Raw genomic sequence first — 18,040 nt, forward strand, 5'->3', positions numbered from 1 at the left:
GGCATAGCAGAATTGATGTTGTTTTGGGCATGTTCAAATGAATGTTGCTTTAAAGTGCTTTTTGAATAAAAAATTGAAGTCTCTGTCCTAGTAATGGCAGCCATACTAAGAATAATTGTTGGTTCTAATAATACACTTTATGTATATTGTTTCTTTGGCCACAAGAATTTTAGCTGTTAACAGTCCATTTTTACTTGTAGGCTTATTTTAGTCTTATATGTTGGATGTAATAATACAGAACAGCTTAGTAATTGCAAAAGAAACTCCATTGGGATTTCTTTTCTCTCATGATGGTGATTGTTGTTGTTGTTTAGGAAACCTGAATTGACTGACTCTGCCTCTCTGCTAGAGACCTTCAAATTTCTTGAAAATGCAGCTGCAGACTTTAGTGATGAGGAAGATGAAGAAGATATTGAAGGAAGAGAGAAAACAATCATTGATACTGCAACAGTGAGTGGAAAAAATAATTGAAAGTTACGAAGAACAGAAAAAGTGAGATTAATGAGGTGCCTATAAGCAAAGTATATGACTGTGTATGTACACATGCAAATCATTAATGCATCTTTATGATGTTCTGTCCAAGCATGTGTGCAAAAGAGGACTTATATGCATTTCTAAGTTTTTGCATACAAGTTATGCTTTGCCATCTTTATTGCTCTGAGTTAGATTAAATTTTTCTAAAATTGTCTCTTTACTATTCCATACTGACTAGTATTTTTGATAGATACTGGAACACAATTTTTAAGGTATCATTGTCCTTTTTTACAGTTCTCAGCTTAGTTTGAAGGTATTGCTCATAACATTGCATGTCAATAATGATTCTTGAATATTTATTAAAAAATTAATGATACTTGAAATTACTTATAAAAATTGTATTAGATTACAAAACTAAAATGCACTTGTATTTATGGCTTGTGGAAGGAAGAGGTTTAACTGGAAGAACTCTAATGTAGTTAAGAAATTTTTTTGTTTGCTCAGTCAAATGCCTTAACCTCACTCATGATCTATACTTTGCTATATGATTTATTCATATGATCACATAGATACATGCAATCAGTACTCTTCTTTAAAATTACCATTTATTCAGTGAATTGTTTCCTAAAAATTGAAGTGGATAAGAGATGATGGATGTGATTGTTTTTATGGTCAGTTTTAAGAATTAACACTAAAATCCCATTAGTTTTATGAAATTTTTAAAGGGAATCTTTTCAGATCTTTCCTGTCATTCATGGGCTGTGAACTAAAGTCTGAGACTCTTCTGTTAAGTCTTGTGTAATACAGTATGTTCACTAAGCCTGCTGAAGAAATGAAGCTTGAAGTTTAGAATTGCTTCAGGTTTAGAAATTGGCTCTCTGTATTTAGAGGAGATACAATCAGTCATCCTCATAAGCTGTGGGATGTTGGGCTATGTACTGGAGACTTTACAGACTGACCCTTTGCAAGGGTCCAAGTCAAAACATTTTGATTAATGTAAATTTTCTATTTCTGTAGAAGTAAAAATTGTGTTACGGTTTTCATGTATCATGCATCAGCTTACCAGTTGGTCAAATAACTGCAAAGAATCTAGTTCATTTTGATTTTTAAGGAAAAAGTAAATTTGTGGAAAACTTAAAGTGAAATTCTTCATTAAATCGTATATTTTTTTCTTTTACCAGAATTTGCTTTTGAATCTGAGAGGGAAATTCAGTTTAAACATGAAAAGCAACATGTTTAAGTAGCAATACAATCTAAGAAAGCATTCAGGATGGAATGACTTACAAAGTCTAAGAAAATCAGCTCTTGTCAGCTGTGGGATTTGGGGTTGGTTTATTTGTTTCCTGGAGTTGAGTCTTGGTCCACATAGAGAATGATTTCAGAATTGAAAGTTAGCTATTTTCAGAAAAGCAAAGTGAGTTTGGTTTTACTGAAGTCTTTTCTGTGGCATTCTTGAGTTTTTGTTTGTGTGTTTTATGTGTTTTTCAGAAATGTTTTAAGAGAGAGTTTGTACATTTATAGTACTAAAGAAAAGATAGTGGTGTAGATTAGTGTAGGTTATTATCCACGTGATTGATTATTGATGGTCACAGGAAGAAAGAGTTTCATTTTCACTTAGGAGTTTGAACAACGTCTGTGTACTATTCCAGATTTGCTTATTAATGTGTACTTTTCTGCTTCCTCTTCGACTTCCTGTTTGGGTTTTGCATAGACGACAAGACAGTGCTGCTTGGATTAAAAATATGTTTGTAACTTAAGTCAGCATTTTTTCCCTGTACTTTCTGACCCTTCAGATTGTAAGGAAAAGAGTGCTATCTGACAGCAGTGAAGACAGAGATACAGAAGAGGCTTTGAAAGAGTTTGACTTTTTGGTTACCTCAGATGATGGTGATGCGGAATCGAGAAGTTCAGGAGATGGAACAGACTGGGGTAAGGAAATTTGATGGATCATACCAGGAGAAAAAAAAAGTGTGCTAAGAACATATTGTGACTGATCAGTTCGTTGAATGAGAACTCTGTCAGGATCACAGCATCTTTTGATTATTTCTACTATTTCTATTTCTATCTTATTATCAGTAAATAATTGGTAGACTTAAGTCCTCTTGATATAATCTCTTTTCTGTAAACTGCTTCAATGTAAAGAATCTTCAAGGTTTCTGCCTCGGGTCTTTTTCCTTTTCACTAATTCTAAGGCAGATAGAATTTAAATTTTATGAGTGGTATTTCAATGTATTTTTCCAGTGACCCATGTGCATGAAGGGCTCTGATAAAGCTGTATTTTAAAATTATGAAATGAAAGTTATTTTGTCATCTTTGCTTTTTCTCTTTGATGCATAGAGTAATGTGAGTCATAAAATCCAAATGAGTTGTACTCATGTTGTGGGTTAGTAATTTAGTTAATATGAACTCTTCAGCTGCTCAAACTTTCTTTTATAATTTAGCAGAATAATATATCTTTAGGGCCACTAGTCACAGAGACATTTCACAAACTGCTGTCTGTCCTTTGAGGTTCATGTCCTGTAACCTGCATTGCCACCATCTCCACTTTACCTTGACATAATTATTCTGCCTAAACCCTCGGTATAGAGAAGGGGAGAAAGAAGAGAAGTGGTTAAATATCTTGATGGGAAGTTGATTCCTACTTTAGCTGCTCTGGAAAGTCTGAAGGATAGGTGCACATGGCGCTAGTGAAGATGATGGGAAATGATTGAGCTTTGTAATGGAGCTGCAGCTGTGACAGACAGATAAGCCATGGTAGCTGTGGCTCTCACATGAGCATCTTCAAGATGCTGTATTTCACTGAAGCCATGTCCATCTCCTGGTTGGACTCCAAGTTACTGTTCAGTGTGATGTAATCTCTGCTTAAGAGGGTGTTGTAATATCATTAGATACAGCAGTCAGTATTTGCTGATCATTTGATAGCAGTCATTCAACAAACAAATCTAGAAATGCTGCTCTTAAAAAAAATAATTGGATACTGCTTTTTAATACTAAAATTTTATCCATTTATGCAGGATCAGTGCAGCTGTTGCTTGTGTCACCAAAAAGTCAGTATGCCAACAGGAGCTTTTTGTTCTCAAATTCACACTTCTGGTTTATTTTTGCTTTCATTGATGACAACTGAGTACCAGTGAGCAGAAGTCTAACATTTAAAATAAATTGTTATTAAAAGTACTCCTTTCATTTCCAGAAATGCAAAAAGGTTTGTTTGTATTGGAGGTGTTCATGTTTTTCAATTACTTCTTTCGCAGCCTGTGTCTTTTATGGTAACTATGTAAGACTTAGCTTCTTCAAAGAACTGCTGTTGTAAATCACTTAGGCGAGCTTAAGTGAAACTGTTAATGTGGTACAGTAGAGTGATGTTGTAGTGGGGGGACAGCAGCAACAGAGGAAATTCTTTCTTCATTTTGGATTCCAAGTGTTATTGTTCAGTTACAGTAAACTGTTGAACCCATTTGGCTTGAAAGGTCCTCAAATGTTTTCTGGTAATTTTTAAGCTGTTAAGCACTTGAATAGCCATAGTTCAGGATCCACTTCTGAAGTTGAATAGTATCTGTGGGACATGTGGAAAGCATGCTGGGACAGTCTGCAGAAAATTAATATATTGGGTGTTTTCCTGGCAACAACCTAATAAAAATCTATTTAAACTTTTTTTTTTTTTTTTTTTTTTTTTTTTTTTTTTTTTTCTGGAAGAGGGAAAAATGTCTTGTCTAATCAGGGAGGAAAGGCATGATTAAAACTTACAGCCTAATTCCACAAAGACTAGATGCTTGATTCTCTGAAGTATGATTTTCTCATATATTTTTTGAATTCTTTATGCAATTCTTGCTCATTAGTGGTAATTGAGGTATATGCATTAAGAGGACATTACTTAGCCCATCTATTTTGGAGTCTCTCTTCAGCTTACTAATACTTATTTTCATAGCTTTTCTTAAAAGACTTAAACTGCTAAACTTGGTCTTAAGTTAATCTGTCACTCCAGGAGTATAGGATCGTGACTGAAGGGTTCAAAGGAGTGAGAGAGCACCTTAAAAAGTATCTTCTCCCACTGTGATGCAAGTCTCAACATCTGTGTATCAGGTAGTTAGAAGCCACACTAAGTTGCCTTTTTTGGCATCACTGAGCTCTCACAGTAGTCTCAGCCCCTCCATGTAGCCCATCTGCTCCAGCTGCCTGCACAGTCTTAGTGGCTGCCTTAGACTTGCTACACTTTGCTGATAATTGGTCTCACCATTAAAAATATTGTCTTGGATACAGTACTACAAATTGGGGTCTCACAAGTGCCCAACACAGGGGAACAGTCACTTCCTTCACCCTCTTGCTTACATTCTTGTTAATACAGCCCAGGATGTTGTTGGTTGCTTTTGCTGCAGGAATATGTTGCTGAATCCTGTTGAATTTGATGTTGATAGAGGATCCCTAGGTCTTTTTTAGCACTATTTATTTTTGACAAGTCAGTCACATTAATAACCTATGTGTGGTTTTTATCTTCTGGCCAGTCATAGTGACTCCTTCAGACTGTGATTGATAATGTTGTGCTTCCTCTACAGACATTTAAGTTCTGCAGCTTGGTCTGAGGATAAGTTTATTATTGTTTTGATTTTTGAAAGATCTAGAATAGCTTATCGATGTAGAAAGCAAACTTGGTCTGAAAGGAATTAATCTTTAAATAATAAGGCTAAGATTTTAATGAGAAAAACAAAGCAAAAAGATAATGCATTTCAAAGATTTTGGAGCTGTAATGGTAAAGAAAATATATACGAGGAAGAGCTGTATTACCTCCCCTCCTCTCACAAATTATTTTCCTAAGCTGCCTCAGGACAGCCTCCATATATGGAAAAATTGCTTGGGGGATTTGAACTCACGTAACATGTTTTGCTCAAAATCTCTGAATACTGTAGAATTGGAAGGATTCTTCTATTCTGTATCATGCCACAGAGGAAACAATTTGAGGGAGATGTTTAGGGAAAAAAACCAAATCCAAATGTGGGGGTGTTTTTGAATTAGGTACGCTGAAATGTTTTGTACTTTTTTTCCAAAGATTACTACCTCAGGCCTTCACCTTTATGTAAAGTTTCATGGCTTTAGTGCTCTAAGTGTTTATTTAAACCATGATGACATGAATATTGTGTTACAAAATTATTTAAATGTGCTACTGCTTTGTGTAAATGACAACGTAGCACAAAAACAATAAAAGGAGAATTTGAAATGCAGTACACAACATCTGAGTTGTAAAGTTATGTAGACGAGTAACATAGCTGTTTCTTCTAGATATAATAATTCTTTCCCTGGAGGAAAGAAAAAGATGAAAAATGTGTCCTGATTTATTGTAAAGTAAATGTTGCTTACATTTATGGACAGCTATGTGCTTGGTTATGAGAATTAAACATGTGAAATTTCATCTCAATTTTTAATAAGAACATTCTGAGCAAACAGAAGTGGAATGTGAGTAGCAGTTTTGCAGCTTTCACAGGCTTGATGCTATTTCTGTCTGTTTAAAATAAAAGACAAACGTTGACAGCAGCTGTTGCCTCCTTCAGTGGAGATCACTTGGTGACATTATTGAAAAAGGATGTTTCATTTGTTTCACTTTGTTTAGAAAAGGAAGACCAGTGTCTCATGCCTGAAGCCTGGAATGTCGACCAGGGAGTTATAACCAAACTCAAGGAACAATACAAAAAGGAGCGCAAGGGGAAAAAGGGGGTGAAGAGTAAGTGGAAAACATTGCACCTTAAAATCATAAATCTCACATCTTTCACACCCTTAATTCTATCTCTCTTTCAATGTTTTCCTAAAATTACTTACTCTTTTACTTTGCTGCTCCTGACTGCTTTCCTGTTCACCAGTTCTCAGGGGTTGAAATTAATGACAGACGATCAAGTTATCTGATAAATAGTTGGATCAGATATAACTTCTTCCAACCAAGTGTTGGATTAGTTAAAAATTCTTGCTTTGAGCATGTTTTGTACTTTTGTTATTCAGATATTTAAATTGTACAAGGCATTGTTTTAATACTTCACACTTTAATACAGAAGACTTCAGAATCCTTTCTTAGCTGGAAACATGCCAGTTTCACAGGAAGAGTTAAAGTCTGGTATATAAATAAATAAAGAAAGAGACCAAACTGGAAACTCTCTTGAGTATCCTATTAGATGACAGTGGGAGAAAACAGGTTAATTTCTACCCCTGTTTATACTTGACATTCACAACATGAAAGTCATGCTGTCATCATAATTTGTTATGCAGGGCTCGAAATAGGAAGCAACTATGACCATCAGTTTATTTGTAAATCACAGGATTTATTTATTAACTTTCATACCTCTGGGATTAGCCTTCAAAAAAGTTGGGTATTTTTATTTAAAAAAAACCCACCTGTGAACAGTATCTGAAATACAGTTTCTAGCCCTGTATTTTTTTGTTACATTTCTTGAAATACAGATATGTTTTGTAAAATCAATTGGTTTTGATAGGTAAGCCATTAAATTTTTGAACTCAGATGGAGAGTTTAAAATGAAACACTGTATTCATGGCTGTGTTTCAAAGACCTAGCCATATTGAGAATTCATGTGTGAAAGATGTATATTAATAATATTGCATGTAGTCTGGTAAGAAATTTCAGGGATGTTTCTCCCTTTGTGGTAAGATGCTTATGAACACCAAGGAAATTCTCACTTCCAAAGAGATATGCACAATGATGTAAATATGTCAGAGCTTCACATTGAGACTGACTTGTTTTATTACTTTTTGTATTCATATTCTCATTAGCTGCTACTCAGTAGTTGGTTATTTGGCTGAAATTATGTAATGAAATAACAAAAACTAAACATCTCCTTTTTTCCAAATTAAAAACAAAAAAAGGTAAATAATTACCATGCTTTAAATTTCTCAAGTGATATTTTTGTCATCTTTGGAATAATTTAATTTACTGGAAGTTAATTGCAAGTCTGACAAGAATCTGAGCTGACTAAAGTGTTCATGTTTAACAAAATTGATTCTAAATTTCTTTATGGTTAAAGATAGGGCATGCCAATATAAGATTACAATGAAAGTGATTTTTGTAACTTGTCTGTTATTTTTAAAATACACAGACATGTTATGTGGTTCAGGGTAAATAGCTGTGGGGTTAGTCTAGCAGAAATTATTTAATCCAAGTGTTGAAATTCTGTTCTTGAACAGCTGTTGTCTTTTTATTTTTGATGATAAAACTTAATTGTTAATATAGATGCAGACATTATTGAAATATGTTTTATATCGTTATGATAAAAAATCACAATGGAAAGGCAGCACTCAGACATCCAGTGCTCCTTCATGAAGATAATTGCTGCTCAATACCTTTTGGATTGATTTGATTGGTTTGATCTTGGGAGACAAAGTGGTTTACTGTAGCAGTGAAATTAAGCATCTTTCCATGGACAAACCATCATTGGAGGGCCATCAATGCAGAAAATTCAGGAAGAATCAGAACCTGTTTTCAGTTATTCATAATGTTGCACATAGTGAAGAAGAATGTGAGGGAGGCTGTCTGGAGAAAAAAGAAGGAACTAAATAACAATAAATTTTACAAAGTTTGTTTCTATGACTTTAATTTCATCATATATGGTGCTTAGCCACTGAACTGCTACTAAGTAAAATACTGTTTTTTATAAAGCAGATATTATAGTGAAACAATCTTGCAAAATCCTTCTTAGTGTTTTTCTTGATTGAGTAATATTTTGGTGACAGACAAGTTAAATACAATTTAGTGTATTATCAGTCATTATGATTAGGGTGGACAAAGTAGCATTTGCAACTGCGTTAGTAAACTCATGATTTTGCAAGGCTGTAGTAAACATTCCTGTGAAGTAATAAGAGAATAGAATCATAGAATGGTTTTTTGAGAGAATACATATATTAAGAGTACACTACTGTGTTAAAGCTGCTTGAAAATAGCTGTATTATTTACTGGTCTAGGAAAAAACATAATGGACTATGGGTAAGACATTTTCCCATTCTTAATTAAACTTACAACAGGAAAAACTACCGAAGATATGTTTCAGCCTCAATCCTATATAAAACAGTCAAAACAGGGATGTGGGAAAATGATGGAGCAAAGCACAGGTAAGTGTCAAGAAGGGCATGGGACTTCACCATATGTAGCTTCAGGAAGTAGGCCAGTGAATCCAGTTGCATTTTTATTTTAATATAAGTATAACTTCTTGGATTATATAGTTCACGATACTACACTACTGCACAAATAAATTTAAATTATAATGTTGTCATAAGAATATGCTGCACAAAGTACCTGATGCACAAATTCTAAAATATTCATGGATGTCAGCTATCGTTTTAGCAAAGTAAATATTCTAATTATCTAAAGTGTGACTCAGTTGGCGGCATTCCTCAGCATCCCGTACAAGTAGCCTATGAGTCCATTCATATGGGGAAAATTGTGCTTTCACAATTCTCAGCTGCTTCTATCACTTTCTTCTTGAAATTCATTTCATGCTGGATGATTAGTTACTGCTGAAATAAGTGCTCATTAGTTTTTCTGTGGTAATGTCATAATGCAAGGTAGGATCCATTGTTGCATGTGCTGCTGTAGCATATCTGATAAAAGGAGTGTCATCGTGAACTATGCCTAAACCCTTTAATTTTTTGTTTTTTTCTGGTTAGGGCCCAACAGGTCAAAGCTGCAAGATATGCTTGCAAACTTGAGAGATGTTGATGATCTCCCTTCATTACAGCCATCTGTTGCACCTTCTTCTAGGCCCAGTAGTTCAAGGCTCATTGAACATGAGATAAACAGGACGGATGAAGGTAAATATTAAAAAAGTGCATACCCCTTCATAGAGGGTAAATGTTTATAGTTACTAAAGAATTATTCTCTCTGACTTTCCAAGCACTTTACAAATTCTGATTCAGTATTGCAAGTTTTAGGTGTAATCAATGACATTCCCATTCCTCCATTATGGTTACTATTAGTAAGGTCAAGACACCTGCCTAAGTTCAAGTCTTGGCTGAATCTCTTTGAGCACAATGAGAAAAATAATTTGGCACTTGGTGGCTTTGTAATATAATCATCCTAAATCACTTGCTTTTGTTTGTGCTCAAGCCTGGCAGACAAGTGTGGGCCAGAAGCTCTGAGGACATAAGAGCATAATTTTTTTTCCCATTGACATAATTTTAAATGTATGTATGTATACATACACACACACAAGTGTGCTCTTTTTTCCAAAGTACAAAGATAGAGGCTGTGCAGGTAAACAGAGATGCCTTACTATAGCTTTCAAAAGCATGTGCAGTGAAGCATGATTATGTAGTGAATCATACAGGACAACTTGCAGCTTGCCAGTGTATTAATTTCCATAATGTATTCCAAAAATTAGGAGAAATTCTCATAGGGCTAGTCCAAGTATGGAGAGCCACACATGCATCTTTGTAATGAAGCACTACTATTAAGTCTGGAAAATGCTGAGTCATCTATTTGATTCAGTATTTGAATTGCTGTAATGTAGAGCATAATATCATATAGGATATGAAGTTATATATATTAATTTGTCAAACATGGCAGCCTTCCAGTACCTAAAGGGAGCCTGCAAGAGAGGTGGAGAGGGACTTCTTATGTGGGCATGTAGTGACAGCACAAGGGAGAATGGTTTCAGACTGAAAAGAGGGCAGGTGTAGATTGGATATTAGGAAGAAATTCTTTACTGTGAGGGTAGTGAGACACTGAACACGTTGTCCAGAGAAGCTGTGGAGCCCTGTCCCTGGAAGTGTTCTGTTCCAAGTTGAATGGTGCTTTGAGCAATCCCATCAAGTGGAAGGTGTCTCTGCCTGTGGCAGGGGGCTGGAACATGATGATCTGTAAGGTTCTTTCCAACCCAAACCATTCTATGATTCTGTGGTATCATGTGGTCTATTAAAATGGTAAATATGTTTTTTGAAAAATGTGCAAAACATGAGTTCCACTTAGCAGTCTTTCAGTGAGAGTGAAAAAGTAGGTCGGCCAAGTTAAAATTAAGATGCATAAAAAGCTCTGGTGTGTGGAATAGCTACCAAAGATCTCAGTAGTTCTGCTTCCTTCATGCTCAGTGATTTTCTTCATGAAAGAAGGGGGTAACTTAGCAACGCTTTGTGAAGTGGAAGAATTTTTTGTTGAATGTTCCCTTTCCAACGTTTCTCACATGTACTGAGAGCTGTATTAGCAGAGCTCTATTTTCATGTCCTTTCAGTAATGTGTTTTCTAATTCAGAGACTCGCATGGATTCTCACAAAAAAAGGACAGCTGATTGTTACCAGTTTGAGTTCGGTATTAATGTTAGCTGTGTATTTCTTTATAAAGCTGAGACGCCATATTTTGGGCACACATTTTTTTATTCTAGGAAGTTTTCAAATTTGATGTCATCTATGTATTGTGTGTTAAGTGAAATATTGCATTGTGAATTCAAAACACAGGAGAAGAAAACTGTAGTGTAGACTTAGGGGTGGAGGAGGTAAAAGATGTTTGTGATGAAAAGGTAATAACTAAGAGACCCATTCAAAGAGCAGTGCTTGAAGGGCTTTGTTTTAGGCTGCTCCCACCAGCTGTTTTTATCTACATTTTTGCTTCTTCAATATCTATTTGCTGTATTTTGTAGTTGAGTTGGGGAAGGTGTTTTCTGTGTTTCTTGTGCACTTTAAATGGATTAATGGTAGCACACCCTTCCTGCCTGTGGCTGGCTCCATTTACTGTCTGGAGTCGCACACACCTCAAGTGTAGGTGTGTTCAGAGGGTGCTGCTTATTGGTGAGTATGGTGATTATCTTTGGAATAGCTGTTTTTCTGTGAATCTCTGTGGATCTTTTTGCCCTCAGCTACTTGACAGATATGTAGCATTCTAAAAGCAGAAAATGTGCTTTTATTGTACACTGTAGTGTAAATCTATGTTTCAGGATTTTTTTGTTTGTTTTGTTTTCTTGCAGTGGAAGCTTTAACATTCCCTCCATCCTCAGGGAAATCTTTCATTATGGGAACAGATGAAGCCCTTGAAAATGAACTGGGTCTTGGAGAACTGGCAGGCCTTACAGTAGCAAATGAGGCAGATTCATTGACTTATGATGTAAGTGGTTATTAATGGTAACTCAATGTCCTTCTGTCTTGTTGAAGGCAGATGCAAGTTACTTGTGTATAGACTCAGCAGAAAACATTCTCCAGTTAAAATTATGCTGCCAGAGGATGTCACAAAGTTTTACTTGGCAAAGGACTCCTTCCCATGCACAGCAGCATTCAAGCTGTCTGCCAGCCCCTCTCCTCTCATTTGCCTGCCATGTTGTGCAAGTAGTTGAAAGTAAATTAGTGATAGTGGTACATCTGGGCACATGTAACTCCAGTGACTGAGCAAAATTAGGAGTATCATGGCCAGTAGATTGAGAGACATTTATGTCCCTTTTACGTGGGCTGTGTGCAGTTTTGGGCCACTCCACTTAAAAAGGGTTGTAGAAAAATTGAGGAGTATCCAGTAGCTTCTGACTGATGCGTAGATGTTAAGGGAGCTGGTCTTGCTTAGCTGTTAGGATGCAGAGGAGTGCTTGAATAGCAGCCTGCAGGTGTTAGAAGGGTGCTTGTAAGGATGACAGAGCCAAGCTTCTCCATAGTGCCAAGTGTTAAAGCAGGAGAAAACAGCAAATTATGGCTTGGGAGGTTCAGGTACGACACTGGGGGAGAAAGTTATGTGGTAGGTGATACTGAAACAGAGAAACAAAGGAATCCCTCTCCTGGGAGATATTTAAAACTGTGGTTTACATTACCTCTGGTGTGAGGAATAGTTTCATTTCGAACAGGAAACTGGACCAGAACTCTTGGGAGGGTTTTGTGGACAGCACTTCTGTGGCCTTATTTTTCTTGCACTGTTTATGAAAAAAATCTTTCTTAACAGTACATCTTCTCAGTTGTATGCAATTTTTTTCTGTGTTTCTGATTTCTTAGGAAAAGATACTTCAGGTATTAATTTATTCATCTGCTCTTGTGTGATCTGTCAGCTTCAGTTTAATCTTGCTGTTGCATTGCCCAGCTGTGTCAAGGTTGAGGGATTTCAGAGATAATTTTTAATTCTCTGATGGGGATGAATCCTATCCTTCAGTAAATCTGATTCTTAAATAATCATTATCTGGGATTTTACCATGACAAATTAAATCTGAGACTTTGGACATAAGATGCAGGTCCTTACTTTGAAGTTCTACCCCTGTATTTACCTGTAAAGCAATGAAATACATAGTTAATAAAATCTTAGACTCATTTGAGAGTGCCACTGCAGAGACATGCCCTACCACTAGAGCAAGTTTCTGAACATGTGATATGTTATGAATCATCAATATTGCAATGAATGCAGAGCATTTCTGCTAATATTCAGTATTTCAGTATTATCTACCAATTTGATGTTTTTAAGAACTAATTGTCCCTAACTCTGTCTTCAGAAAGGGGTACAGTAATGTACAAATAAATTGCTGTTAAAGGTGCTCCTAAAAATCCAAGGCTGGATTTTAAATTCAGAGAACATGACAAAGCTAACCCATCTGTACAAGATGCTTTCATTGCTTGACTTCATTGTGCAAGTGTCCATATAAATGTTGTGTTTGTTCATGTCTCTGTATCCTGAACTAACAGCTTTCATTTATGGAGTAGCACTTCTTTATCCACTCCAATCCTTTCCTGCATGGTAGAGAATACTAGCTTCTATTTGTTCATTTGTCCAATGCCTGTATGAAGTCCTGTGATCAGGAATTCATACTCGTGGTTACCTTGACTCTTACCTTTTTCTAGTGCTGACAATTAAAAAAAATTTATAAAACTATTTGCTCTGGTTACTGTGCATACTGTGCACTTTATTGAAGCAAAATGAAAGGCTGTGGTTCCTATTTCAAGTTTATTGTAAGTTTAGCTTACAGATAATGTAATCTAGCTGCCAAATGTGAATCAGGTATGATTAGTGAAAGCTTAGTATTTATTTTTAAGTTTCAGTTTTGAATCATATGGAGAATTAAGTTGAAAGATCACGTGAATCAGTCTTTAAATATATTTGCTTTCAAGAGTGGCAGACAGTTTTCCCATTTTTGGTTCCTTTCATCTCACTGACATTTTTGCTGGATTATTTTCTTGTAAAAATGGCAGCATTAGCCTACCTCATTTCATGGTTTCAGTTTTTTACATAGTGCTTTGACTGTAAATTGAAGAATGGTTTTCACTTGGTAATGAAGATTATTAATTTATTACTTAAAAGACTTTTTTTTTGTATATTGGTTTTTAGAGTATCTAACAAGATTAAATTTTCCAGATTGCTAGCCAATACACTTAAGTTTCCCTTTTCTTTTTCCTTCCTTTACACATTCTTGACAAATGTTCACTTTAGTTGGCTCTGGTTTTTTTTTTCCTCTAGTCTTCTGGATAGATTAATCATCTTCATAAAGTTGTAATAAATTTTAGGTAAGAGTGACTGAACCACAGAATCATTACATTTAATGTTAAATACTGATTTGGAGGTTTTAGACTTTGCAGTGGGCCCTTGTTTGATTTCTTACAACTTTGAACAAGAGAAGTACCTGTCATTGCTGTCTTTAGCGTTCAATTTGTTTTCAATTCATTTTCAATTTTGTATAGACACAAGTATTATTATAACTGGCAAATCCAGATCAGGTGCCAATTCTGGGGTTGGCATCCCGCCAAAGTGCTTTTCAGGCCTTGGGTTACCTCACAGTTGTGCTTTGGTGCGGAGAGACAGAAGGAGGTTGTGTGCTGTGTGAGTAACCAGCCTCAGAGCTTGTGAGACTGGTGGGTAGAGTGATGTGGTGCAGCCAGGTGGGTGATGTGTCAGGACTAGAATCTGTTTCCAGCTCTGCTGCTGGTGTCCTAGCTGGGACTGCCTTCCATCTGCTTTCCAGTTTATGAAGTGCCCTTCTTGGACTCCTTTTGGAAGGACATTTTTAAATGAATGTCAAGCAAATATAGAATTTTATCTTGCCAGGACTGGAACTCACTGTTAGGCCATCTGAGGTGTCTTTGTGGCTTTTGCAGCTGTGGCACAGAACCCGTGCTGCTGGTACGGCAGCTGGAGGGCAGGCAGGTTCCCTCCAGCACCTGATTGGCATTAGGTGCCTATGTTGAGGCAACCAAATTCCTCTCCAGATATCTGTACATCTTGTACCCGTTTTGCTGAGACTTTCTTGGCCAGTCCTCAGAAAACCTGCCAGAGCTGCTAACTGTGCAGTCCTGCCGCATCCTTGTACCAGCTCGAGCATTTGTCTGTTCCCTCACCCAGCCAAATTGGCTCAGTAAACTGGCAAAGAAACTGACTTGTCTCCCTGAGCAAGGCAGTATGTCATTACTAAGAAAGATGATGAGACTAAACCTGCTGTTTCTTGTGGCTCCTTTCTCCTTGTTTAAAATCTATAGAACCTTTTAATTTATGTATATTTTTGTTGTTAAATCCAGATGTAACAAAGCACTTCTGTTCTTAAGCCTCCTCTTTCACCTCCAGTCCTCAGGATAAAATATTTCTTGAAGTGGCTCAAAATAGTTCTCTCATCTTTGCAGTTAAAGATACAAATTATTTGGAATTATCTTTAGATTTCAACATGATAAACATCAGTACAATTATGTGTTTTCTTGGTTTTCCATAACCACCATCAGCATTGGTTAAGGAAAGGTAAATTTAACTCATGACATTGTTGACTGACAGTGAAAAAGTTTGTTCAGCATTTTGTGTCAATATTTTTTCAGAGGAGCAATATTGAAGTAACTTATTTTATTAAAAGGCTTTATTTTGGATCATCTGCAATGCATTTATTGCCAAATAATTGTGTCTGTATACACGATACCTTATTGCCTGCCAGTTAGATTCTTAGTAGTAGAAGTAGCCAAGTCCTTTTTGCCTTTCTTTTTTTTCTATTCTGGCAAACTTTACTTGTCGTGCATTATTACAGAGCTTGTGCTGCCTTAGCTGGGTAAGTTAGGTTGTGTTCCTTTCTGTGGTTCTAGAGACTTCTCTGTTTCTCTCAGATCTTTTCTTTAGAGGTGTTATGTCAGTAGTACTTTGGATATTCAGGGACCGCACCTTGGTGAGTCGAGCCGAATTTTGTAAGTGAATGAGCCATAGATCAAATTTTAAACACTTAACTGTGTTAATTGAATTATCAGTGCTTTTAAATTGTGTAATTTGACAGACATGAGATTATTTCAGAATTGCATAGAATTTATCACTGTGGATGCAACATTACTCGTATGGAATATGTCTACCTTGGTTCTCATTTTGAAGTGTCTGGTTAGTGTTAAGTGGACTGTTGTTTGAGAGCGGGTTCTTGTGAAAAGTGGGTGAGGTAATTTGACATCTTCTGAAAATGCCAAACTAAATTTTTGATTTCTTCCTTTTGTTGTGCCTTCCAGCTTAATTACAAGTTTGGCATTTTTTTTTATTAGATAGCCAACAATAAGGATGCATTGAGAAAGACTTGGAACCCCAAGTTTACGTTAAGAAGTCACTTTGATGGAATAAGAGGTCTCGCTTTTCATCCAGTTGAACCAGTCTTAATTACAGCTTCAGAGGACCATACATTAAAAATGTGGAATTTACAAAAAACAGCCCCAGCAAAAAAGTAAGAATTTTTCTTTATTTTCTTCAAAACCAATTTTAATTTATGAAGGAAAACCAAAATCTAGATACTACTTCACTGAATGGCCCTTACAGTTAATGCAAAGTGTTCCCTGAATTTAAGACTGGGAAAACAAGCTCTTAGAGAAGGGTGGAGATGCCTAAAGAATGCCAGAAAAAATCCATGTGTGTTTGTGAATGTGTTTTGTTTGTGAAGATGAAAACCATTCATGTTTTTATATTTTCCTTGTAGATAATATGACAAATTAATTTACTAGTGAAAATATTTGGATGCAGCCTGTTAGTGTGCTTGCATGTGTATATAAATGTATAGGAGGCATTTATATATATATGCATATGTATGTATACACATACATGCATATACATGGGACAGCTTGAAACTCTGAGATGTTGCCAGGTTCCTTTGTTAACTGTCTCTTGCAAATTGTTGGGAATTTGCAGAAATCAGAGGAAATTTGTAATGGGGCTGATGTGGTTAAGGGAGTACGTCACACTTTTGAGGAGAACTGGGCATAACACAGTCCTCCCTTGGATTGATAAAATCCAGAGCAGCAAATTTTGAAGCACTTCAATGTTGATAGAAAAACTTTGAGTCCAAAACTCCTTTGCTCCAATAAGAACATTTAATGATACATTCCATGTGATGCTGATGTCTTTCCACTCCTGTTCCATTGGTGTACCTAGCTGCTTGTTTGATGGGTCTCTGAAGTACCTTGAAGGTCTTCAAACAAAAATCCAAACAACCAATCCTGTCATGTTTTGAAAGACTGCAAATAGTTCCTAGACCCATGAAAAATCATGTTGGGAGAGGAAGTTGTGGGAGAAACACTGCAAAAGATGTAGCAGGGATTTTAAGAATTTAGCGATTCCGGCAAATTTTTCTGAAGCATTATATAAGATGGTACACATGTTAACATTTTTTTCATACTTCATTTAGGAGTGCTTCTCTTGATGTAGAGCCAATATATACCTTCCGAGCACATAAGTAAGTATTTCCTGAGAAATACTGTCATATTTTGAGAAAGATAAGATTTTTAAACAGAAACAGATTTTTTTTTAAAAGTAATTTCCACCTTATCAGCTACTGATTTCATGTGACGCTTTTAGTTCCTATGTTGTTTAGAATATCTCCATGTGTTCTGCTTCGTTCTGCATAGTTATTTATATCTGAAGTCAGATATACCACCATTTTAAAATGAAAAACCTACAAATGATACTGTTCAAATTTGTTCAGGTGTTCTGTTCATCATTGCAGCTTTTGCATTTTTGACACATACTTGCATATGCGGAATGAAACTGAAGAAGAATGAATGCAGTGAATTTAAATCTACTGAGATGATTTCATGAAAGCCCCTTAAATCTTTTGAAAAGAGAAAAAATGTGTTTATGTGAAATATGAAATCCTAGAGTTTAAAGTGTGGTGTTTTTCACATTTCATGTGCATAATGATTAATTGTCCTGATTGCAGTTGTGTTACCAGATATTGTGGAGGGCATTTTTATGGGAAATCTTGTAGCACATGATTTCATTATGCAGCATTTTTGTTGCAATCCATGTAGCAAGTGAATTGTATCTAACATGGAAATTCTTAAGATTGACACTGCATTGCATGTGATGAAAATGTTAACAGTCAGTGTTTCTTTGGGGCTTTCTTCCAGTGGACCAGTGCTCTGTGTGGTGATGAGCAGTAATGGTGAGCAGTGCTACAGTGGGGGAACAGATGGCCTCATCCATGGCTGGAACACAACCAACCCAAACATTGACCCCTATGACTCTTATGGTACGTTGCTGTCGCACGCAGCAGTGACATGATAAGTTTAGTGACAGTCATGTTATGTCACTAAAATAGTATAACTTGTAGATAATGCTTCTGTGAGAGTTTAAAACAGCAGATTAAATGTTATCTTCAATTACTTAAGTAACCTCTTGTTTTAATGCTGATACTGC

At 36.1% G+C, this 18,040-nt stretch overlaps 1 protein-coding gene across 5 annotated transcripts in view; it reads left to right on the forward strand.

The window, feature by feature from the left end:
- STRN (striatin) overlaps positions 1-18,040 on the forward strand; it is a 70,141-nt gene that overhangs the window by 37,628 nt on the left and 14,473 nt on the right. For 2 of the 5 annotated variants that reach the window (XM_063151860.1, XM_063151862.1), the window contains exons 6-14: positions 315-450; positions 2,268-2,403; positions 6,074-6,184; positions 8,485-8,571; positions 9,127-9,270; positions 11,415-11,551; positions 15,901-16,076; positions 17,031-17,078; positions 17,752-17,873. In XM_063151860.1, the coding sequence (XP_063007930.1) occupies positions 315-450; positions 2,268-2,403; positions 6,074-6,184; positions 8,485-8,571; positions 9,127-9,270; positions 11,415-11,551; positions 15,901-16,076; positions 17,031-17,078; positions 17,752-17,873 (1,097 nt within the window). The remainder of the gene's footprint in view (positions 1-314; positions 451-2,267; positions 2,404-6,073; positions 6,185-8,484; positions 8,572-9,126; positions 9,271-11,414; positions 11,552-15,900; positions 16,077-17,030; positions 17,079-17,751; positions 17,874-18,040) is intronic. The other 3 variants (XM_063151861.1, XM_063151863.1, XM_063151865.1) reach the window with 3 other exon arrangements.

Source organism: Melospiza melodia, chromosome 3, assembly GCF_035770615.1.
Source record: "Melospiza melodia melodia isolate bMelMel2 chromosome 3, bMelMel2.pri, whole genome shotgun sequence".
NCBI classification, from domain to species: domain Eukaryota; kingdom Metazoa; phylum Chordata; class Aves; order Passeriformes; family Passerellidae; genus Melospiza; species Melospiza melodia.